This window comes from Carlito syrichta, unplaced genomic scaffold, assembly GCF_000164805.1.
Source record: "Carlito syrichta isolate Samal-C Ts95f unplaced genomic scaffold, Tarsius_syrichta-2.0.1 Scaffold301530, whole genome shotgun sequence".
Taxonomy (NCBI): Eukaryota; Metazoa; Chordata; class Mammalia; order Primates; family Tarsiidae; genus Carlito; species Carlito syrichta.
Window position 1 is genome coordinate 191,009 of NW_007245626.1, and position 25,161 is coordinate 216,169.

The 25,161-nt window shown below is 36.8% G+C and overlaps 1 protein-coding gene across 1 annotated transcript in view; it reads right to left on the bottom strand.

Annotated features, from left to right (window-relative positions):
- The window catches only part of AGBL3 (ATP/GTP binding protein like 3), a 99,362-nt gene that overhangs the window by 48,126 nt on the left and 26,075 nt on the right, over positions 1 to 25,161 (bottom strand). The window contains exons 5-10 of the mRNA XM_008054804.1: positions 22,499 to 22,599; positions 22,150 to 22,262; positions 18,301 to 18,367; positions 6,387 to 6,458; positions 2,135 to 2,192; positions 83 to 154 (exon numbers count right to left, since the gene is read on the bottom strand). Coding sequence (XP_008052995.1) covers positions 83 to 154; positions 2,135 to 2,192; positions 6,387 to 6,458; positions 18,301 to 18,367; positions 22,150 to 22,262; positions 22,499 to 22,599 — 483 coding nt within the window. The remainder of the gene's footprint in view (positions 1 to 82; positions 155 to 2,134; positions 2,193 to 6,386; positions 6,459 to 18,300; positions 18,368 to 22,149; positions 22,263 to 22,498; positions 22,600 to 25,161) is intronic.

Consider the following 25,161-nt stretch of genomic DNA (forward strand, 5'->3'; position numbering starts at 1 on the left):
GGTTTTCCCTTATGTATTTCTAGAGCTAGAAAACATTCCAATCATAGGGAACCATTCATTACTGTGTTCCTACTTTACTCACCCAATACTTGATTAGGTAACTGTCTTCTGAAATAATCAACTATATAGTTATCTGATTCATTTGGTCCTGTGTCTAGAGAAGATGGTAAAAGGTCATAGTAGCATGAAAATAATTCATTGGCTCATTTATAATTGATACTTTTCATCTTTTTTCAAAGTGAAAAATGCTAGTAAATAAAGTATAAACAGTAGTTCAGCTCAATGAAATTAATAGAAGCATTAATTGAAGATTAATTGAAATCTTGTGAATTGAAATCCTGTGAATTTTTGTTGCATTTTAAAATGTTCATATTTCTTGGACGAGTAATTTCTTTTCTAGGAATTTATTAAAAAGAAATAATTAACACCACATACAAATAGAGAGTGTTAAGGTTTCCATTGTTGTTTTTTCCAGTAGGAAAAAACTGGAAGCAAAATAAAAGTTTAACAAGGGGCGTGGCTAAATAAATTAAGATTCACTAATAGAATAGAATACTTTGCTGCCATTTGACCATTTATTTATCTGTAAAGAGGCTTATAATATACTGTAATTTTAAATAAAAAGGTAGGTTGCAAAGTAATCTGAAGATTATGTGATTCGTTAACATGGAATGTGTGTATATAGACACAGGGAAAGGTCTAAAATAAATATTCTAAAGTGTAATTTTTACTTTCTTTTCCTTATCTTTACTTCCAATTTTTGCATTAATTTTTCTAACAAAATGATATACCGGGGGGGCAAAAGCCCAAGAATTTATTTATTAAAAATTGTGTATTTATTCTTACATGTCTAAAACTTCAGTCACCTTCAAAGTACTCTCCATTTAATGCAATATATCTATTGAGACGCTTTTTCCACTGCTCAAAACAGTCTTTGAACTTGTCAATTTTGATGCCCTTTAGTGCTTCTGCCATTTTTTGTTTCACCTCTTCCACATTGGGAAAATGTTTCCCTTTGAGGACTTTTTTCATCCGGGTAAACAAAAAAGTCAATTGGAGTGAGATTGGGTGAATAAAACTGCTGAACACTCAGCATGGTATGGGCAATGTATGCTTGACTCGTAAGTCAACCATCATGAAATGGGCAAATGCATTGAAAGACTCTCCAAAAAAAATTTCACTGAAGCTGAACACAGCCTCTCACAACAACGCTAGCTAGTACACTGATGCTGGCGGGTTCCTAGAACACTTACCTCGTGTGGGAAGCCTGTATTACAAGGGGCCTGTCCTCCAGAAAATACTTCCAGTGTTTTGGGGTCCCCTCTCCTATTAAAGTTATATAAAAAGCAGCTGAATTGTTTGTTCACTATCATTGAAGAATAGTTAATTAAGAGTAGTTAATTTAAACTTCAGGTGAATTATCTATGAATTATGGTAGAATTCTCCATTTTCCTAGGTGTGATTCTTATCTCCATTTCTATTTTTAATCATTTGCTATATCATAAATTAAATGGAAAAATGTGTGTGTGTGTGTGTGTGTGTGTGTGTGTATGAGGAATCTGAAGAGGGAGGGTTGCCTGAACCCAGGAGTTCAAGACTGTGATGAGCCGTGATCATGCCACTGCCCTCCAATCTGGGAAACAAATACCATAGATGCTAGAATCAGTTAAAGATTCACATTAGACTTAACAGGTTTCAGTAGAAGCCAGTGAACATGTAAATTAATTTTTCTCCTGGGTTTATCCTCAATTAAATTATGCAATGAGAGGAACAAGATGGTTTTTAAAACATAAGGTCTCTATTCTCTGTTTTTGGGAAATCTTTCAAAATCTTAGGCATATCCCTTAAACACATGGAACTCTCTACCTTCCAATGTAATTGACCGCTCTTTTCTCTGTGTTCTCTGGGAAGCCTGAATAGGCTACTTGGCATTGCACCTGTAATACTGTGCTTGGCTTGTTTGTTTTTCTTCTCCTGATTAAAGGACAAGCTCCTGCAGGGAAGAAATGGTATCAAATGCTTTTTAATATCCCCTACCACCAAGCATAGAGACAACCTCAAAGCAGGCACAAAAATTATTGCTTGTTGAGTAAATGAATTAATTGTTTATGAGAAAGTAGAAGCAGAACATTACCTTTCACATGAGAAATTGATTCTTTTTGTCTTTGCAGTAAATGTCCTCTATCATAAAGCTGGTGGAGCACAAAATTAGAAAGAAAACAATACTATGTTATCAACATAAAAATAGGTATATTTCCTACATAATTTATGATGTGGTGGATTTTCTCATTTCCTCATTATAGGCTTAGAATGACCAAAGAATCTCATAAATTAGACCCTTCTCACATCTTTTAGAACTACTTTTCTCCTGCATCAATGAGTAGAAGAAAATACTGATATTATATTTTGGCACTAATGGAGGTTTAAAAGTTTTCCATATCACATAGAATTTATGTATGATGAGAAAGAGACAAAAAAATAATATGCTTATAATCTCTCCTATTTAAATTTTTAAGAAAAAATATAGAAAGATAAAGAGTGCAAAATGGGTGTAAATATATACAATCACATGAAAAGATATAAACAGATCACAAAACCGTGCCTATATATAAAAGATGAAAAATATTTTCTTGAAGCTTCAAAGAGGTCCAGAGTGAGGACATAAGTATATAATACCACTTTCTACCTTGAACATGATCCAGTTGACTAAAAGACATACAAAACACTGTAAAAGTGTAGCTGGCAACCTTGATTAGTCTACAAATCATTATTACCATGAAAACATTTAAAATACATTGAAACTTTTGTTTCTGTATCTGTAGTGTATGGATATTATAAATAATGTTTTAAAGGGTCTCAAGAAGGCAAAAAAAAAAAAAGATTTGAAAACATTTTTGTCAATGTATAATGCATATCAACTCCTCATAAAAGTAGACCATGACTATGTGCACCCAGATTTTAAAAAAAGTAGACCATGAAATAGAGTTAAAAGCTAAAATTCACTTCTTTGTAGATATAATTAATTGTCAGCAAAAAACCCTGACATAATCAGTATGAAAATGGGAGTAAAATGTATAAAAATGTGATTATTAAAGGAAGAGAGAGAGAAACATTTTAGATAAAAATTACACAAAGCTAAAAATAGCGATATGATGTAATCATTAGAATTTGGCAAAACAAAGGGTGAAATCAGGCTGAAGAAAATTCACTTAATAAGACTTGATTTGTTGGTATCATTTTTAGTCCTCATCTCTTGAGTGAAATGATGTTGTAAAGCACAATAAACTATTATATTTATCCCATAGAAAAATATCACTAGGTCAGTGATCTTATGAACATGATATACAATTTCTAACAACAGTAATATATAATTGTTTTGCTGAAAGTCTTCAAAATCAATGAGTGAGAATGTCTTTGTGGGAAAATAAAGCTAATTAAAAATTTTAAATATAATTTACCAATTTTTAGGAATGTATTGATGTCTTACAAGTAAACAATTAAGATAATAGTTTAAGAGCATGAATTTAAGTTGTCCTCAACCATTTACCTCAGTTCAAATGAAACTGTTCACTCTTTTTGTCAAAGATAATAAGAAAAGAAATTTCAAAATCTGTAACTAAGAACTCTTATTAGCTTATGGGCACAATTAGAATGTATGCAACTTTTTCAAAACATTTGACCAAATGATGATTATTTTCCATTTGAAAATATCCAACATCAAATAGAGATTATGATTTCAGAACAATTTTTAAAGCTCTAATCAAGAAAGATGCAAATACATGAGCATTTAATATAATAAATTTATATTTTACATTGAATATAACTTGGATAGGTATGAAAAACCACTATGTGAATATATTCATGAGAACTAAATAAATATATGTCTTGCAATACATAAATATAAAAAAAATCTCCAAACAAAATCTACTTGGGTTATTGGGTCCTGCAAATTACTTAACACAGGGAGATCAATTAGTGAGCTTCTTTACCAGAAAAAATTTTTTAATTCCTATTCGTAGACTATTCTTGAAATAATGTAATTTTAGAATGAGAACAGATTGGTGGTTACCAGGGCTAGAGTTTGTGGGGAGGCAACAGGATGGCTGTAAGGAGGTAGCATGAGAGAACTTTGAGGTGATAAGATGACTGTGTCGCAATTGCGGCTGACGGTCACATGAGAGACACAGGTTAAATTACATAGTTTAATGGACATAGACACGCACAAATGAGTGCATGCATCTGGTAATCTGAATAAGCTCTGTGGATCGTAACAATGCCAATTTCATGGTGTCGATATACATTTGATATACATTTATGCCAGATGCAAACATTGGGGGAGGAGGAGTGAAGAGTGCATGGAACCTTTTGCATATATTTTTAACAACTTCCTGTGAATCTATAATTACTTTGAATTAAAAAGTTGAGAAAAGAATTAATTGAAGATGAGAGGAAATTAATTTCAAAAGTTTGTGGGAAATTACATTCTTTTAGCTCAATCCACATGTGGTAGATGACAGTACTACCCACAGACTTTCTTCTGCTCTTTACATTTCCCACTAGTGCTTTGATCATTGTTATTAACATAGGAGATATTTTAAAACAGCTTCTGACATTTTTCTTTGAGTATAAATCTTCTAATCAGGTCTTAAACAACTTCTGAGTCTCTGCAGGTGACAAATATTTACGGGTTGATTGGATGAAATGTTTGGATCTTGTCAACTAGGAATAGTATTTTAAATGACAAACTTCATTTGTGTTTGTCAGGTTCCTTTCCTAACTAGACAATTCTATTGAACTCTGGGTACTGGTCTTCCTCCCTCCACCTCTTCCAGGTTGTTATTGTTATTTGCTTCTTTAGTGACTGGTTGGAGTATTTTAGTAACATCCATTTCCCTCTTGTAGTGCTAAACATCTAATGTTGGTCCTCATCCCGACTTGAGTATGTCCATAGTCACCCTGAGGTGACAGTGTTTTAGGCAGGATTCTTTTTGAATGTCTCTTTCTCTGACCATACTCAGCTGGTAAATTCCACTTTTTTCTGGATGATTGCTCTATTGTCTTTAACAATGCTCTAGGGCATCTCACTTGCTCTTGGGATGAATCCAATCAAATTAAGGCTCCTTTAAAAGGATGGAGGTCAATGTTTAAGATCTGTTCTGACCCTGGGAGAGCTCTTCCTAGCTGTCTCTTTCTCCACTTAACTTCAGTAAACTAGCCAGTATGCAGTTTAACCTATACCACGATGAGTCTACCAATCTCGCCCTCCTTTTTTAAAAAAATTATACTTGCACTGGTTTGGAGAATGTCCTTTAGCTTGACCTTCTTCGTGCTTTGTTCAAAAGAAGTTAGTTCTTTTGGGAAGAGACTAGGAGCTATCTGTTTTCTAGCCTAGCTCTCCCTTAAGGCCAAGCCCTGGTTCTAGCAGGGGGTGGAATAACGGAGCTCTTCTCTTTGAGTGATGCCTCTGCTTTGGGAGCTGAGCTGCAGGTGGAGGGAGAGGATAATAAGCCTTAGGTCCTCTCACGCTACTCTCCATGTAAATTGCCATTTTACAAGCCATGCCAAGGGCAATCCAGGCCCAAGGATTCTCTGTGATAGAGCCTCCAACCTGTGAATGGCGTCTGGGGAGAGGGAATCCCCCGCCTCTTGTCTGCACTCACCTAAAATTTAGCTTCAGCAACAGGTAGCTGGAGGCAAGATAAGAAATACTGCTGTCTTATCCCTCCAGGGAAGATAGTCCTCTGGTATCTGTGGAGAGAGGGAGCCTCATTTTCTTGGCTGCACAAGTCTGGAATTTTTGGCTTACTGAGCTGGGAGATGGAGAGGCAAGGAGCGTCTTGATTGAAACACCACAGGCTCTCACTGTTTTCAGTGAATTTAGTAGATTTTTCTTGAATAGATTTTTGTTGTTGTTTGCTGTATGCCCTTTTAGGACCATTTCAAAAACTTTAAATGGTTATGTTTTTTTAAAAGAGTAATTTTAATCAATTTTGCTGGTGAATGGGTTTGCAGAGATCTTCGTGCTTTCATGGTAGAAGCTGATCTCTCAGCACTATGTATTTTCATACCTTTATAGTCCCATTTAATTTTTCTTAGTTTTATTTCTTCTTGCTAGCCTGAATGCATCTTTGTAAAGCTTCCTCAGATGTTTTATAGACTAAGGTATATATAAATGAAATTTAAGTATAACTCCTTAATAAGACCCACCTCTCATCTGTCAAGGATCTTTTGTGTTTTTATAAACAGTAAATAATATGAACAAAATTTTAATCATTGACTTTTCCCGGGAAAAATTAGGGTAAAAGAAGTATAAAATAAATAGCTTGCCATTACCTTGCATTCATGTTTTTCAAAAACTTTTAATCGTCAGATTAATAAAGATTTACCTCTTGTTCTCTGGCATTTTGGTAGCGTGCTATAGTAGAATTCCTTTCCTTCTTTGTTATCAAATATTTTTTCTTGGTTTTTATCTAGGTAAAAGAACTGTATTTAAAATGATGTTTAATAAACATATCAAAGAAAATATATCTATACAGATGTGAAACTACTTTCAGACTCATTCTTCTGAAAAGATGGAGAAGTACTTTCCCTATTCCTCCAACTACACCCAAACACTCTGGATACTGTAGGTATATAAAATAAACACCTGAGACCACCCTACATAGCAGCAAGGACTTGTCTCTACAGAAAATAAAAATAAACCAGGCATGGTGCCACACAACTGTGGTCCCTGCTACTCGGGATGCTGAAGGATTGCCTGAGTCCAGGAGGTCAACGCTGTGGTGAGCCATGATTGTACCACTGTACTCCAGTCTAGGTTAGTGTGAGGCTTCCAGCTCAAAAAAATAAAAATAAAATGTAAAATGAAAGGACATAAGATGGAGTCAATATAGCCAATGAGCAGCCATTTAAACACTGCCTAGTTGTCATGTTTTTCTAGCAGTTCACTTTAATTTACCCTCTAATCACTAACCAAGGGCAGAAGGGTTTCTCAGAGGTAGCTATTGATAACTGTCTTACAACCCTTTCCCCAACTTGTTTTGTAAACACATTAGCATAATCAGTTCTTTCTGACCTTCATGACATAGACCCTATCAACATGCCATCACCTGATGTCAGTACCTGTGCTTACCTGTCTCCTTCGTGATGATGTAAAAAAGACCACCTAATCACCTTAATGACCTGCTACCCTCAAAGGGAAGGTTTAAAAGCATCCAACCTCAAGCAGCCATTTGCCATTATTTTTGTTAAGTTCTGGCCAGGCCACATGTTTCACTGAGGTATGGTCGGGACATGTTTCCCTAAACTTTGGCCCCCTCCCCTACCTTGAGGAGGTGAATCTCCTCTCTCTCTATTTCTAATTTACTTTCTAAATAAACTATATTTTCCAATCTAACTTCTGTGCAATTCTCTGCATCTTTCATGCAATACCAGATCGGTCAGATCTAACATTTTGGAGGCCCCTCTGGGATTTTGACCTAAAATAAAATAAGCTACATAATAAGCTCTAAAAGGTGAAAAGGAAAAGGCAGACTGACTAGAGAATTTGGGACCAGGAAGCAACATGAGGGTGAGTTCCCTGGGTTTTCTCTCTGCTTCATATGTTCCAGCCATAAAGCTGGAGAAGCTGGCAACCCAGAAATGCCAACAAATGCCGATTTGTACAAGTCTCTACAAAAGCCTGATTCTTTTAGCCAAAGGAGACTAGGAGAGGGGCAGCCTAGAAATATCTAAACTGTTTAGGTAATAGTTGTTTTCCTCAAGCTCAATACCACAGGAAAATCTGTGATCCCCACACCCACCCATGCCAACAAAGGCAGAGTCCGGGCCTCGACTTCCATCCTCATGAGCCTGCAACGGGGTGCCTCAGCCCCTTTTCCAGGGAAAGGTCAGAGAAGGCAAAGCAGGGGGCCAGGCAAATAGTCATGTGAAAAGATTTCAGCATCATTAGCTGTCAGGGAAATGCAAATTAAAATTTTGTTCATATTATGTATTGTTTATAAAAACACAAAAGATCCTTGACAGATGAGAGGCAGGTCTTACTAAGGAGCAGCCACATATTACAGCACACCTATCAGACTGGCTCAAGTAGAAAACAGGGACAATGCCTGATCTTGGTGAGGACACCCAGCACCTGGGTCACTCGTACACTGCTCTCACAAATGGAAAATTATGCCTCTACTTTGGAAAACAGTTTGGCAGTTTGCTAAATAATTAAACATGCAACTGCCATACCACCCAGCAATTGCACTCCTGGGTTTTTATTCCAGGAAAATGAAGACTTATGTTCACATAAACCCTACAGTAGTGTTATGATTATAATGGTCCAAAACTGAAAACAGCCCACATATCCTTCAAGAGTTGAATGGTTACACCAGTGGTGGGAAATCTGGGTCATAGAATACAACACAGCAATAAAAAGGAAGAAACTATAGATGGATGCATTCACTCAGATAGGCATTCTGAGAATTATCCTGAGTGAAAAAAGCCAATTCTAAAAAATAACATAATGTGTGATTTCATTTAGATGATATTCATGAAGTGATACATTTACAGAAATGGGGAACAATGATTTATAGTTGTCAGGGGGTAAGTAGGGGGCAGAAAGGAGTGGGTGTGACTTTAAGAGGGCAACATGAGAGATCCTTATGGTCATGGAAGTATTCAGCATTTTGACTGCATAAATATCAGTATCCTCACTGTAATATTGTGCTATAGTTTTGCAAGATGTTACCATTAGGGAAAACAGAAAATAGAGTCCATGGTATCTTTCTGAATTATTTCTTATAACTGCAAGTGAATCAAAATAAAAAGATTAGCTTTAAAAAGTTAAAATTTAATTGGTATCATGTTCAATCTGTTTATTATTCTTTAACAAAATTAACATTTTTATAACGCTAGAAGAATATCTTAAATGCCTATACCCAAAATGTGCACATAATCAACATCTGACCACTGTAGAAATTTATTTGGTTCCTGAAAATAAGCACACAAAATACAGATTTGTACTTTTTTCTTGTTATTTTTTACTCCAAAGGGGATATGTGTATGTATGTAGGTATGTGTAAAGCTGCCTGAATTGTAGACATGGGTATGAATATTTATCCATGAGGGTGCTGATGTATATAACTGGAAAAGAGAAGTGTTTGTGAAATAAAGATTTGCATGATATTTTAATAAATCCATTAGAATATTTAAATAAATATTGTCTTTCAAAGTATTATGGATGGGGAGAGGCAAGAGAAAAAGATTGGAAAATGGAAAGAAAGGGAGAAAGTTCAGTGTCAGCATAGGAGAGGACGGAGAGGAAACAAAACATATATTCTTGTGATATGTGATTTTTTACATTTTTAAAAAATTTGGACTTTATCCGAATTTCTTGTTCATGTTCTGAGAACCCATTCCCTCTTCTTCTAATTTTGTTAAAATATAACAAATTCTACAGTTCATGAAGTCTGGGCGATTTTCTGATTTCACAGAGGTTCTTCAAACAACCCAGGCCAAAGCCAATAGCATAATTTGTCCCATTAGTCATGACTCATGATTCAGAGGCTGGCAGATGTCTAAAGCAGTCTCATAAGAGTCAAATTCTGATTTTTTTTTCCCATTCAGCTTTATTAAGGTATAAAACAACAAATAAAAATTGTATATATTTAAGGTGTGCATGATGTTTTGATATAAGAATACATTTTGAAATGATTACCACAATTAAGCTAATTAACACATCTATTGCTGCACAAAGTTGCCACCTTTTTTTCTTTATGTGGTGAGAATACTTAGGATCTACTCTCTTGGCAAACTTCAAGTATACAATACACTATTATTCACTATACTCCCTGTGTTATATGTCAGGTCTCCAGGACTTCCTAGTTTATAGCCTTTGTCTAACATATCTCCCTGACCTTGGTAATGACTTTTCTATTTGCTATTAGGTTGATTCTTTTAGATTCCACATGAAAGTGAGATTATGCAGTATTTGTCTTTCTGTGTCTGGCTATTTCCCTTAGCATAATGTCTTCTCCCCATGCTGTCACAAATATCAGGATTTTCTTCTCTTTTAAGGCTGAATGGTACTCTATTTACATAACTTTTTTTTATTCACTCATCCACCATTGACAGATGCTTAGGTTGCTTCCATATTTGGCTATTGTAAACAGTGCTACAATAAACATGGGAGTGCTAACATCTCTTAAGGATCTGGGTTTCAATTCTTTTGGAAAAATACTGGAAGGGGGATTGCTGGATCATATGATAGTTCATACTTTTTTATTTTTTGAGGAAACTCCATATTGTTTTCTATATTGCCTGTGCCAATTTACATTCTTACCAACAATGTATACGGATTCCATTTTCTCCACACCCATGCCAACACTCATTATTTTTTGACTTTTTGATCTGACAGGCATGAGGTAATATCTCATTGTGGTTTCGATGTGCATTTCCCTTGATGATTAGTGACACTGAGCACCTTTTCATATACTTATTCTTGTATGTATTCTTTGGAGAAGTGTCTATTCAAGTATTTAGCCCTTTTAAAAGTCAGGTTATTGAGTTTTTGCTATTTTTGTACCCAGGAAATATATATATGTTCCCATCACATGGACATACTGTGAGGTAGTGTGAAGTGGGTGTCAGGGTACTCACACCCCACTCAGTGAACATTGTAATCTGTAGGCAGCTTTTGAATCTTAGCATTCCTCAATACACCTTATTCAAATCTCAAAGTTGCAAAAAGACAGCAGCACATCTCCTCAACCCAGCTTAAAAAATCGAACAAATCCAGAGTCTTCACCTAAGGAAGAATAGGGAGTTAAGCAAACAGAAGTGAAAACTATTCCCTCTCACTGAACAACAGAAGTAAAGAGAAAATAAAAATCCATCACAAATGAAGAGAAATCAATGAAAAAATACAGGTAACCCAGAGAACCCTAGAAAGACAGTGCTGGAGAATACAGACTTTGGAACTCAAACAATGAAGTGTGCCCACACTGACTGGTCGCAGACCACAAATGCAGGTCAAGGATTGGTTGGAGTAGATGAATAAGAACCAAGAAAGGCAAGACAAAAACATCAAAAAATTAGTTACAGAGATGCTAGCCATAAAGAATATAGTCAATGAAATAAATAATAAACTGACAAGCATGGAAAGCAATATTAACCAAGGAGAAGAAAGAATCTCAGAGCTTGAAGACCAAAATACAGAACTAACCCAATCTGTTAGAAGCATAGTAAGGAAGCTTAAAAAGACAAAGCCCAACCTTCAAAAGATGTGAGATTATATTGAGGCCAAACTTATGCCTGCTTGGTATCCCTGATGTAGAAAAGGAGACTAAGAACACACTGGAACAAACATTCCATGAGGTCATCCAAAAAAACTTTTCTCATCTCATCATTTCATGGCCATCCAAACACAAGAGATTCAGAGAACCCCTACAAGGCAGCAAATGAGAAGGCTAACTCCTAGATACATAGTAATTCACTTACATAAAGTAAGTATAAAACAAACAAACAAAAAGGCAGTGAGAAAGAAAAGTCAGACTACCTACAAGGGAAGACCAATTAGAATAGCTGCAGATATAGCTACAGATATAGCTACAGAAACACTACAGGCTAGAAGAGCCTGGAGTCCAATCTTCAAAGTTCTTAAAGGTAGAAAATTCCAACCAAGAATTTCCTATCCAACTAAGCTAAACTTCATCAGTGATAGAGAATTACAATCCTTCTCAGGTTGGGCACAGTGGCTCAGCCTGTAATCCCAGCACTTTGGGAGGCTGAGGTGAGTAGATTGCCTGAGCCCACAGGTTCGAGACCCACGTGGGCAACTTGGCAAGACCTCGTCTCTACAATAAATCAAAAATTACCTGCGCATGGTAGTGTGTGCCTGTAGTTCTGGCTACTTGGAAGGCTGAGGTGGAAGGATTGCCAGAGCCCAGCAGGGTGAGGCTGCATGACTGGGAGCATGCCACTACACTCCAGTCTGGGTGACAGAATCAGACTTCAACTCAAAAATAAATTAAATAAAAATAAAATAAAATAAAATAATCCTTCTCAGACCTTCTATTCCTAAGAGTTTATACTGCCTCCAGACCAGCTCTACTGGAGATGTTTAAGAAGGTATTAAGCATAGAAGAAAAATAAAAAAAAGAATGACCACACACTTTCCAAGAATGCAGGAGCACAGATAATCAACACAGCATGCATTGTGACTGCAAAATTGAAAATACACACACACGTCAACCCCCAAATTAAAAGAAAACTAATAAACAAATAAACAACAACAAAAACTTTACAGAAGCTCCAGGACAGGGATAAACTCTCATATCTCAATAGTCAGCCTGAACATGAATGGACTAAATGTACCACGGAAAAGACATAAAATAGTAAACTGGATGAAAAAAATGACCCAACAGTATGATGCCTTCAGGAAACACATCTCACTACTAAGGACAACCACAGGTTAGAGAATGGAAAACAAACATTCAGGTGAACGGAACAAAAAAGAAGGCAGGAGTCACAATCCTAACATCCAACAAACAATCTTTAAGTTATTAAAAATTTTATAAGATACAGAAGACACTAGATAATGATAAAAGACTCAATCCATCAATAAGAAATATCCATCCTAAACATACATGCACCCAACACAGGAGCATCAGCTTTTACAAAGCAGCTACTAAGTAAACTTAAAAAAGGTATTGACTGTAACACTGTCATAGCTCAGGATTTAAATACCCCCACTAACAACCTTAGATAGATCACCAAGGAAAAAATTAGCAAGGAGATCTGGAACCTCAACTTGACACTTGACCAAATGGACTTAATAGATACCTACAGAACACTCCACCCAAAAAGCACAGAATATACATTCTACTCATCACCACATGGAATATACTCCAAGATTGATCAAATCCTTGGCCATAAATCAAGCATAAACAAATTTCATAAGATCAAAATACCACCATGCATCTTCTCAGACCATAGTGGAATAAAAAGAAATATCACCACCAATAAGATCCCTCCAAAACCCACAAAGACATGTACACTAAACAGCATGATACTGAACAACTTCTGGGTCAACACAGAAATCAAAACAGAAATTAAAAGATTCCTGGAAACAAATGAAAACAAAGACACATCTTACCAAAACCTCTGGCATACCATGAAAACAGTACTAAGAGAGGAATTTAAAATTCTATGCACACACATCAAGCAAATAGAAAGATCACAGGTTAACAGCCAAAAAAATCACTTAAGGGAGTAGGAAAGGCAAGACCACCAAAATGCTAACTTCAGTAGAAGAATCCAAATCACCAAAGTAAAAGTCAAAATACAGAACATAGAAGACAAAAATATCATAGAAAAAAAATCAGTGAAACAAAAAGAAAATATTTGCCAACTACATATCTAACAAAGGCCTAAATTCCAGGATCTACAAGGAACTCAAATGTGCCGAAAGGAAAAACAAAAACAAAACAAAAAAAGCCCTATTAAAAAATGGGCAAAATATATGAATAGACACTTCTTAAAAGAAGACATACGAGTAGCCACAAGATACATGAAAAAATACTCAGCCTCACTAATCATCAAAGAAATGCAAATTAAAACCACACTGAGATACCACCTAACTCCATTCAGGATGGCTATCATCAATAACTCAAAAAGCAACAGATCCTGGAGAGGATGCAGGGAAAAAGGAACACATTTACACTGTTGTTGGGAGTGTAAACTAGTACAACCTCTGTGGAAAACAATGTGCCAATTTCTAAAAGATCTAAAAATTGACCTTCCATACAACCCAGCAATCCCCCTTCTGGGAAAATACCCAGAGGAACTCAAATCATTCTACAAAAAAAATGCCTGCACACGCATGTTAATTGCAGCACTATTCACAATAGCAAAAAATGAAACCAACCATGCAGCCCATCGAAAAAGGACTGGATTAATAAAAAATGTGGTACATATACATGATGGAATATTACACAGTCATAAAGAAGAACAAAATTATGAACTGTGCAACAACTTGGATGAATTTAGAGTCTATATTACTCAGTGATCTATCACAGAAACAAAGAACTGAGTACCACATGTTCTCACTCCTAATACCATAAGAAAGGGATTGGCAGCAGTGGGACACTGCAAGGGGAGGGAGAGGAGACACATAACTTCAATAAGTGTAGCTGATCTCAAACCAGGTGAAGTGGGGACCAAAGGGAGGCTAAATTTCATCTGTATGATGGCCACTTGTGTACCCAATCCTGAACTGTACCCTACATCTTACAAAAAAAAAAGCTAGAGGAAAAAAATACTCCAGAAATTATATGCTAGAGAACAGTAATAAGAAAATTACCAAATTCCCATTAGAAACAATACCAAAAAAAGATAGAAGATAAGTTTTGGAGAGGATGGGAAGAGAAGGGACTACTTGCACAATGTTGGAGGGAATATAAATTATGGAAGAGTATGAAGTGCCTCAAAAAATTTTTAAAAGAGCTACCACATAATGCAGGAATCTCACAACTGGGTTATATCTAAAGGAAAGGAAACCAGTATGTAGAAGAGACATCTACACCCCATGCTTGTTGCAGATTATTCACAATAGCTATGATATGGAATCAACCTAAGTGTCCATCAAGAGATGAAAGGATAAAGACAACATGACACATATTCACAGTGGAATACTATGCAGCCTTTACAAAGAAGAAAATCCTGTCATTTGGGACAACATAGGTGAGCCTGGAGGAACTTATGTTTAGTGAAGTAAGCCAGGCACAGAAAGAGCATGATCTCATTTATGGGGTGTAATTTTTTAAAAAGTTGAACTCATAGGAATAGAGTATAGAATGGAACTCATCAGGGGCTGGGATGTGAGGGAATGGTGTGGTTGAGGAGCTGTTGGTCAAAGGATACACAATTTCAGTTACATAGTATGAATAAGTTCAAGAGATCTACTGTACATCGTTGTGACTACAGTTAACAACAAATGTATTGCATTCTTGAAAATTGCTAAGTAGATATTAAATGTTTTCAGTGTTCTCACCACAAAAAATAAGTATGTGAGATAATGCGTAGGTTACTTAGCTCAAACTACTCTACAATGTATACATATTTCAAAACAGCATGCTATATATAATAAATATATGCAACTTTTACTTGCTGATTAAAAATAAATAAATGAAAGAAAAATGATGACACTAATTATGTAGAAATGAAATATTTGGTAAAACTGTCTTCAGCAATAGTTTGAAGAACAAAAAAATCTACCTAACAGACTTGGGTCATCAGACAAAGAGGTTTTGAGGTAGAATATTTAGCAGTGTATGATGGTCATTGCTAATTTCATTTGATAAAGTACTAGAAGAGAGAAATTAGCTCAAAAAAGAATTGGTCAAAGGAGTTGAATTGAGAGGAAAAACAGCGTCCAAAATTCTAGAACTTGCACACTGACTTCAATAGAACCTTAAGGCAAAGGTCAAATCAAGGTTATGACTTTTACATCTCTGGTAGGCAGTCTCAAAGATGGCCTCTGTAGATCCATGTAATGTTTCTTAGTGTCATGCCCTTGTGTAATCCTTCCCTCTGGAGTGTGGGCTGAACAAAGTGACTCACTTCTAATGAATGGTATACAGCAAAAGTGGCAAAATTCAGATTCATAACCCACAAAATTAATACACATCCTTTGTTAAAACATTAGACATTATTAAGGTAGGATCTAAGCCTAAAGTTGGGCAAAATGGCTCTTGGAAAGATTAAGTATCACAGAATGCTTGAATAATCGATCTACCCACCTACCCATCCATATCTCAAAAAGAATTGTGAGTGTGCTTTTGACCTATAAGGTCACATACTGGAATCAAATATACATAAAACCTATAGTTTTTGCAAAAGCTGCAGTGGCAAAAATATTGTCAGCCTGAATTAAAAGCACTGTCACTATGCAAAATGCAAAAGGACTGTTTGATCTTCCAAATTTCTGCAGGTAGAAAGCAGGCTGAGAATGTTGTTCAGCTGCCAGAAAAGCATATGCTCAGAGCTGTCTTGAAAAGTGGCCAGGGAGATGGTGAAGGGTGTACAGGAACACTGCACTATCTTTTCAACTTTTCTATAAACCTAAAATTATATAAAAATTAAAGGTGTATTTTTCTAAAAAGTAGGGGCAAGACTATATCACAGATGTGCTTCTATCTGCAGAGGTTCTCTCCTGAAGGACATGGAGAAAAAAAAACAAAAAACAAAAAACAAAAAACTAATCACAGCGTTGCCTCCAGAGAACAGAGCTGGAAAGCTGGGTTAGTTGGTGGGAGGCAGACTTCACTGCAATCTATTTTAAAGATATTAAACCAAACTAGTATATTTCCATTAAAATTTTTACATTAACATTTACCTGACAAGGGGAGATAATCAGAAAGGAAAGAACTTTCAAAGAATGGAGCCAGGAGCCACAGAGAAAAATGACCTGGGAGTCATTTACAGGAAGCATAACTGGAGTCTAATCAAGAAACACTCTCTAGTCCCCAGAAGAGAGTATGTCTCATACATCTGCACAGTAAAACTTCAGAACTGTTTTGGCTCAGTAATTGCTACATTCTTCTTTTTTTTGAGTGAGGGTGTTCATTATAATTTTCCTACCTCTATTCCACCATTATAAAGTGTATATGTGTATGTGTGTGGGGGGGGAAGATAACTTGCCTTGCTATTTCACAGGTTTCTGGATCAAAAGGTGATGACTCCAGACCTGAAGTGGATCATGATGTAGATTTTAAGGCTGATGCCATGACTGGATGAGACTTTCAGGGAGTTTTGGAGCGGGCATAAGTACTAGTACATGTGTATTCAGGTGGAGGGTGAATAACCATAACCCAGAAGGATGGCTCTGGAATATTGGATCGTTGTTTCTAATTCTTCACTCCCCTGGAATTGGATTGAACCCCTCCAGTCTTGGCCACACCACTTGGTAGCACCTCTTACCACAGATGGAGTATACTTCCCCATCCTATTGATGTTAGGCCTGGCTATGTGACTGAACTACGGCTAATGGAATGTTAGTGAATATGCCATGAGGTCTGGTTGTAATATGACATATAGTTGCCAGGAGGAAATGTAACTTTAAATAGACTTATGTTGCTTGGTTTTTCCTGTTACACTTTTTGTGTTTACCATAGGATCAGTGTCTGGGTAATGTCTGGTCCAAGGAAAATGAGAAACATGTGGAATATCACTGACCTAAATCTGTACCCTGAAGCCAAGACCAGACATACTCAAGTCTAGTAGAGCGGACCCATGAGTGAGAAAGTAAAAGTTTGTTGTGAGCCACTGAGGTTTTGAAGTTGTTTGTTGAGTAGCAAAAAGCAGCTAACACACCTAGTGTCGGCTCTCTCTCTTCCCTTAAGTTCTTATTTAAGTTCCACCTTTTCAATTTGGTAACCCCTATCCAAAACTGCAATCTCTACCTAGTCCCTTATTTCCCTTTCTCCTGCTTTAATTTCCTCCTCAGGCACTCACCCTAATCAAATATCTCATATATTTTACTTATTTATCTTGTTTATTGCATATCTCCCCCAACCAGAATACAAGCTAACAAAGTGAAAGCATTTGTCTCATTTTGTTCACTGCTCTACCCTTAGCACTTAGACAGTGCCTGATACATAGATGGAGCTCAATACATAGTAGAGTAATAAATAATTATGGCTAGCAATCAGGAGATATGTGTGACTGCCACCTCAGTCAATCACGAGTGGTATAGCTTTTGAGAAGTAATGTAATCTCTCTGGCTCTTAATTGTTCTCACCTAAAAAAGTAAGAGCGTTAGGGGTAGGCGCAGTGCCCCAAGCCTATAATCCCAGAACCTTGGTAGGCCGAAGTGAGAGGATTGCCTGAGCCCAGGGGTTCGAGACCAGCCTGGGCAACATGGCAAGACTTTGTCTCTACAATAAATAAATTTTTTTAAAAAATAGCCAGTCATGGTGGTACACACCTGTAGTTCAAGCTACTTGGAAGGCTGAGACAGAAGGACTGCCTGAGTCCAGCAGGTCGAGGCTGTGGTGGCCGTGAGTGTGCCACTGCACTCTGGTCTGGGCAACAGAGTGAAGCACTGACTCAAAAAATAAATAAATGAAAAAGAAAGAGTGTTAGAATTTAAAAAAACCCTAAGATTATTAAATTCTATGATTTAAGAGTATGTAGACAATCATAAAATATCAACTATTACTATATAATAGTTACACATCTGCATGATTGTTGGTCACAATAAGAAGAGTACCTACTTAGCATATTCAAACTATAAACAAAAATATTCAATCATACCTGGGAAGTCAACTTGAGAAGATAAGTCTGAGAGTCATTGGATTCTGAACTGTCAGAAACTTGACAACTAAAAAAAAAAAAATTACAAAATGTTTTGGTGGCATTTTAAAATTCTAATTGTTGTTTTTACTTTATCATCTATCGAAATGGTTTAAAAGTTCTAATTATAAGAAGAATGTTTTAAAAGGTGATTTCAATGTTTGGTAGTTCCACATAGGTTAGAAATAGATATTTTTCAGCCGGGCTCGGTGACTCAGTCTGTAATCCTGCGCCTTTGGGAGGCTGAGGTGAGTGGATTGCCTGAGCCCATGGGTTCGAGACCCGCCTGGGCAATTGGTGAGACCTCATCTCGACAATAAAGCAAAATGACCCAGGCATGGTAGCGTGTGCCTGTAGTTCCAGCTACTTGGAAGGCTGAGGTGGAAGGATCGCCAGAGCCCAGCAGGTTGAGGCTGCGGTGGCCAGGAGCGGATACTGCACTCCAGTCTGGGTGCCAGAGTGAGACTCCAACTCAAAAAAAAAAGAAAAAGAAATAGATATTTTTCTGAATGTGTGGAGAGATGTAAACGTTTGGGAATTTTTTATTAGATGTAAGCTTCAGAAAAGTAGACCTTTTTTCTGTCTGGCTCATTACTCTATCAGAGAGAGAATAGTACCTGGCACATAGTAGGAACTCAATAATATTTGTTAACAAGTGAATAAATATTCCATGTCTGGGGACTTTCTTAGCTGTCTTGGGTATAATTAGCTCTGAAAATTTATTTATTTATTTACTTACTTGCTTAGAGTCAGTCTCACTCTATTGCCCAGGCTGGAGTTAGCATGACCACAGCTACTGCAGCCTCAACCTGCTGGGTTCAGGTGATCCTTCTGCCTCAACCTTTCTAAGTAGCTGGGACCACAGGTACAAGTCACCATGCCTAGCTAATTTTTTTTAAATTTATGGCAGTGACGAGTTTTTGCCATGCTGCGCAGGCTGGTCTCAAACTCCTGGGCTCAGGCAATGCTTTGGCCTTGGCCTCCCAAAGTGCTGGGATTACAGGTATGAGCCACTGTGTCTAGACCCAATGTCATTTTTAATAGAAATATAAAAATAATAATTCTAGAATGCATATGGAAACCCAGATCATTAATAGGTAAATCAATCTTGAAAAAGAACAAAGCTAGAGTCATCAATTTCTTTGATTTCAACTTATATTATAAAGCTACAGCACACAAAAGAGTATGATGCTGACAGAAAAATAGACACATAGAACAATGGGATAGAATATACAGGTTCAAAATAAATCACAAGTATACGATCAGCTGATCTTCAATAGGGATGTCAAGAATACACAATGGGCAAAGGATAATCTCTTCAACAAATGATGATGTGAAACTGGATGGCCACATGCAAAAGAATGAACTTGGACAATTATGCTATACAGAAGAACCAACTCAAAATGTACTAAATACTTAAATATAAGACCTGAAACTCTTGGGAGGCTGAGGTGAGTGGATTGCCTGAGCCCGTGGGTTCAAGACCCGCCTGGGCAAGTTGGTGAGACCTCATCTCTACAATAAATCAAAAAATTAGCCAGGTGTGGTAGTGCGCACCTGTAGTTCCAGCTACTTGGAAGGCTGAGACGGAAGTATTGCTGGAGCTCAGCAGATCAAGGCTGTGGTGGCTGGGAGCGGCCACTGCACTCCAGTCTGGGTGACAGAGTGAGACTCCAACTCAAAAAAAAAAAGACCTGAAACTGAAAAATTCCCAAACATAGGGGTGAAGTTCCATGGCACTGATCTCAGCAATAATTTCATTTATTTGACACCAAAACACAGGCAACAAAAACAAAAATAAATAAGTGGGACTATACCACTAAAAAGCTGCTGTACAACCAAGGAAACAATTAATAGAGCAAAAAGGCAACCTATGAAATGGGAGAAAATATTTGTTAACCATGTATCTGATAAGGGATTATTCTCCAAAATATATAACTCCTAAACTTAGCAAAAATCCCAATAACCCAGTTTAAAAATGGGCGAAATACTTGCATATATATTTCTACAATAAGACATACAAATGACCGACAGGTACATGAAAAGGTGTTCATCAGGAAAATGCAAATCATCAGGAAACATCAGGAAAATGCAAATACAAACCATAGTGAGATATCACCTCACATCTGTCAGGTTGGCTATTATCAAAAAACAAAAGACAACTGTTGGGGAGGATGGGGAGAAACTGAAACCCTAGTACACTGTTGGTGGGAATGCAAAATGGTACAGCTGCTACTGAAAACAGTATGAAGGTTCCTTAAAAAGCTAAAAATGGAATTACCATCTGATCCAGCAATCCCACTTCACCACATTTATCCAAAAGAATTAAAGTCTACATCTTGAAGAGATATTAGCAGTACTGCATCATGTTTGTTGCAGTACTGTTAATAATAGCCAAGATGTGGCATTCATTCAATACCCACTGAAAGGTGAATGGATAAAGAAATGTGCTTGTGTGCATACAGTGAAAGGGTACTGCACTTTAAAAACAAGGAAATATTGCAGTATGGGTCACATGGATGAACCACAAAGACATTATGCTAAGTAAAATACACCAGTTACAGAAAGACAAGTATGGCATGATTTTTCCATTAAATATCTGAAATAGTCAAATTTGTAAAATAAAAAAAGTGGAATGTTGGGGGAAGTAAGCGTTTCTAATTAACAGGCAATATTTCAGTTAAGCAAGATGAATACACTCTAGATATCTACTCTACACTGTACCAAGAGTCAACAACAATATTGTACACTTAACAACTTAAAAGGATAAATCTTATATGAAGTGTTCTTACCTCAATAAAATTAAAAATAAAGAGACAGCAATCTACTCCAATGCTGAAGGAAAAAATCCACTAAAAATACCCTTATGATCTAGCAATCATGCTCCTTGGTATCTACCCAAAGGAGTACAAAATGTATGCCTATACAAAAACCTGCACATGCATATTTACAGCAGTTTTATTCATAACTGCCAAAACTTGGAAGCAACCAAGATGTCCTTTAGTAAGTGAGTGGATAAGTAAACCATGGCGCATTCAGAAAATGGAATACTATTCAGTGCTAAAAAGGCACGAGTTCTTAAGCCATCAAAAGACATGAAAGAAATGTAAATAAATATCACTAAGTGAAAGACGCCCATCTGAAAAGTCTACATACTGTATGATGTCAACCATATGACATTCTGGAAATGCAAAACTGTGAAGACAGTAAAAAGATCAGTGACTGCCAGGGGTTAGGAGAGAGGGAGGGATGAACAGGTGATTCTTAGGGTGAATTCTTACAGTGATAATACTCTGTATGATACTATAATAGTGGAAATGTGCCATTATAAATTTGTCCCAAACCATAGAATGTACGACACCAGTGTACCCTAATGAATACAGTGGACTTTGAGTGATAATGTCGTGTCCTTGATGCACCACTCTGGTCACAGATGCTGATAATGTGGAAGGTTGTACACATGTCAGAGCGGGTACATATGTACTCTCTGTACTTTCCACTCAACTTCGCTGGGATCCTAAAACTACTCTAAAAAAATAAAAATAAAGTCTATTTTAAAAAGAGAGAAACAAAAACAGCAAACGAAAATATTTGATACCCCTTTTGCATACAATTAAGTATTCTGTACATAGTAATGCTCATAATACTTCAATAAAAGAATAAATCAAATGAAGTTTTAATGAGGTCTGGTCAAAACAATGTACATGGAAGAAATGTCCCCCACTTACAGTTAGGGTTTTCAGTAAGAACTGAATAATACACTAGTAAAGCAGGACAACAAATTGCATTACTTCAATAGTCTTGAGTTACCTGGACTCCAGATCCAATGTAATTTCCATTAAAGGAGTATCTGAATCCTCCAAGACTTTTTCTAAGTTTATATGTTTTTCCATCTCTTCTAATTCTTTCAGACACTGATAATACTAGGGGAAATGATAAATGAGTTCATTATAAAATAATTTTATTTCCTAACTCAATTATTTGAATATTTGTAGATACCAGGAATAATAGTTATTGGGAAACTGAGTATCAAAAACATAAGAACACTGTTAGGACATTAAAAGGAAATTAAAAGGAAAAAAACTGCCATTGACCCATAGGTAGGTTTTGTTATCTGCTAGGCTGGAGTCTGATGCATTATCAAATGAACTTTGCTTACCTTGGTCCGGTCAGGATCACAATAGTCCAAGAGAGAATCACAAAAATGATATCCCATTGACTCCAAGTCCTTTGTGCTGAAATGAGTTCCTCGTTTACTACCTAAAGCATCAATAAATTTATTCACCCTTGAGATGAGTTAATAATTTTTTCTTAGCTGTTAGGCCTAAGTTGCAAAACAGAGGATATAAACAAAACATTGCTAGGATTCCATAATTTTCTTCTCAGTGATAGTTCATATAACCGCTAATTGTGTTTCCTTGTTCTTTTTCCACCACCTGGACCAAAGGTGACTTAACACAGATTAGTCTGTATTATAAGGCAGAACAAAATTTAATAAGACAGTAATGGAATATTTGTTTACTAGTTATACTAACCTGAATAATCACTTTGGGAAAAACCTAGGTTTTGTGAGAAAAATGTTTTCTTTCTTTTTTTAAAAATTAATTAATTAATTTTGAGTTGGAATCTCACTCTGTCGCCCAGACTGGAGTGCAGTGGCCACTCCCGGCCACCGCAGCCTCGACCTGCTGGGCTCCGGTGATGCTTCCGCCCCAGCCTTCCGAGTCTTACAGGCATGCGCTACCACGCCCGACTGATTTTTTTATTTATTGTAGAGATGAGGTCTCGCTGCCCAGGTGGGTCTCAAACCCACAGACTCAGGCAATCCACTCACCTCAGACTTCCAAAGGTGCGGGATTACAGGCTGAGCCACCGAGCCCGGCTAATTTATTTTTTTAAGTCATTATTTTTTTATTATGATATTGTGGGGTACAGTTAAGGGTTAGGTATACAAATATGCTTCGTTCAGGCACCCTTGTTGATAAGAGGTGTCTCCCCGTCCCCAGACAGTTATTTACTACCATTAATCACGTCTCCCTTCCCCTCCCCACCTTAGTTTCCCACCACTGTCAGTCATTTTCTTATAGTATTATGCTGGATGTTCAAGGTCCACTATATGAGTGAGAACATGTGATACTCAGATCTTTGTTTCTGTGAGAGGTCACTCAGTGTTATAGACTCTAGTTTCATCCAGGTTGCTGTGAAATTCATGATTTTGTTCTTTTTTATGACTGCATAGTATTCCATCATGTATATGTACCACATTTTTTTAATCCAGTTCTCTTTTGATGGGCAGCATGGTTACTTCCAGGCTCTTGCTATTGTGAACAATGCTGCGATAAACATACGTGTGCAGGTATCTTTTTTATAGAGTGATTTGAGTTCTTCAGGGTACAATCCCAGTAGGGGGATTGCGAGGTCATACGGGAGGTCAATATTTAGAGCTTTTAGGAATCGCCATACTGTTTTCCACAGAGGTTGCACTAGTTTGCACTTCCACCAACAGTGTAGAAGTGTTCCCTTTTTGCCACACCCTCTCCAGCAACTATTATTTTTTGAGTTATTGATAATGGCCATTCTGACTGGAGTTAGGTGGTATCTCAGTGTGGTTTTGATTTGCATCTCCCTGATGATTAGTGAGGTTGAACATTTCTTCATGTGTCTGTTGGCTGCTGGTATGTCTTCCTTTGAGAAGTGTCTGTTCATATCTTTTGCCCATTTTATAAAGGGGTTGTTTGTTTTTTTCTTTTCAGCACGTTTGAGTTCCTTGTAGATCCAAGATGTTAAGCCTTTGTCAGACCTGGAGTTGGCAAATACTTTTTCCCAGCCTGTAGGCTGTCTCCCTGCTCTCTTGATGGTTTCTTTGGCTTTGCAGAACCTTGTCAGTTTAATAAGGTCCCACTTGTCTATCTTATCTCTTATGACCTGTGAGTTTTGGGTTTTGTTCAGGAATAGGATGCCAGTCCAATTTCCATGAGGGTATGTCCTTCATTTTCTAAGGTTCTTATGGTTTGAGGTTTTACATTTAGGTCTCTGATCCATTTAGAGTTAATTTTTATGTATGGGAATAGATAGGGGTCCTGTTTCAATCTTCTGCATGTGGTCAGTCAGTTTTCCCAGCACCATTTACTGAATAGGTTCCCCTCTCCCCAATGGTAGGTGGTGGAGGCTTTGTCGAAGATAAGTTGGTTGAGAAATTGAGGTCTTGCTTCTGGAATCTCAATTCTATTCCATTGGTCTATATGCCTGTTCCTGTACCAATACCAAGTTGTTTTGATTATTGTAGCTTTATAGTAAAGTTTGAAGACTGGTAATGTGATACCACCTGCTTTGTTTTTTTTGCTGAGGATTGTTCTGGCTATTCTTGGTCGTTTGTGTTTCCATATGAATTCCTGTGTTGTTTTTTCTAGGTCTGAGAAGAATATTGCTGGCAATTTGATGGATATTGCATTAAATCTGTAGATTGTCTTAGGTAAAATGGACATCTTCACAATGTTGATTCTTCCAATCCATGAGCATGGGATATATTTCCGCTTGTTTGTGTCATCTTTGATTTCTTTGAGCAGTGTTTTGTAGTTTTCATTGTAAACGTCTTTCGCGTTTCTGGTTAGGAAGATGCCAAGGCATTTCATTTTTTTTGTGGCTATTGTGAATTGAATTGTGGTTTTTATTTGGGTTTCTGTTTGTTTATTATTGGTGTAAAGAAATGTGATTGTCTTTTGCACATTTATTTTATATCCTGAGACTTTGCCAAAGTCCTTTATCAGTGTAAGGAGGTTTTTGACAGATTCTCTTGGGTTTTCAAGGTACACGATCATGTCG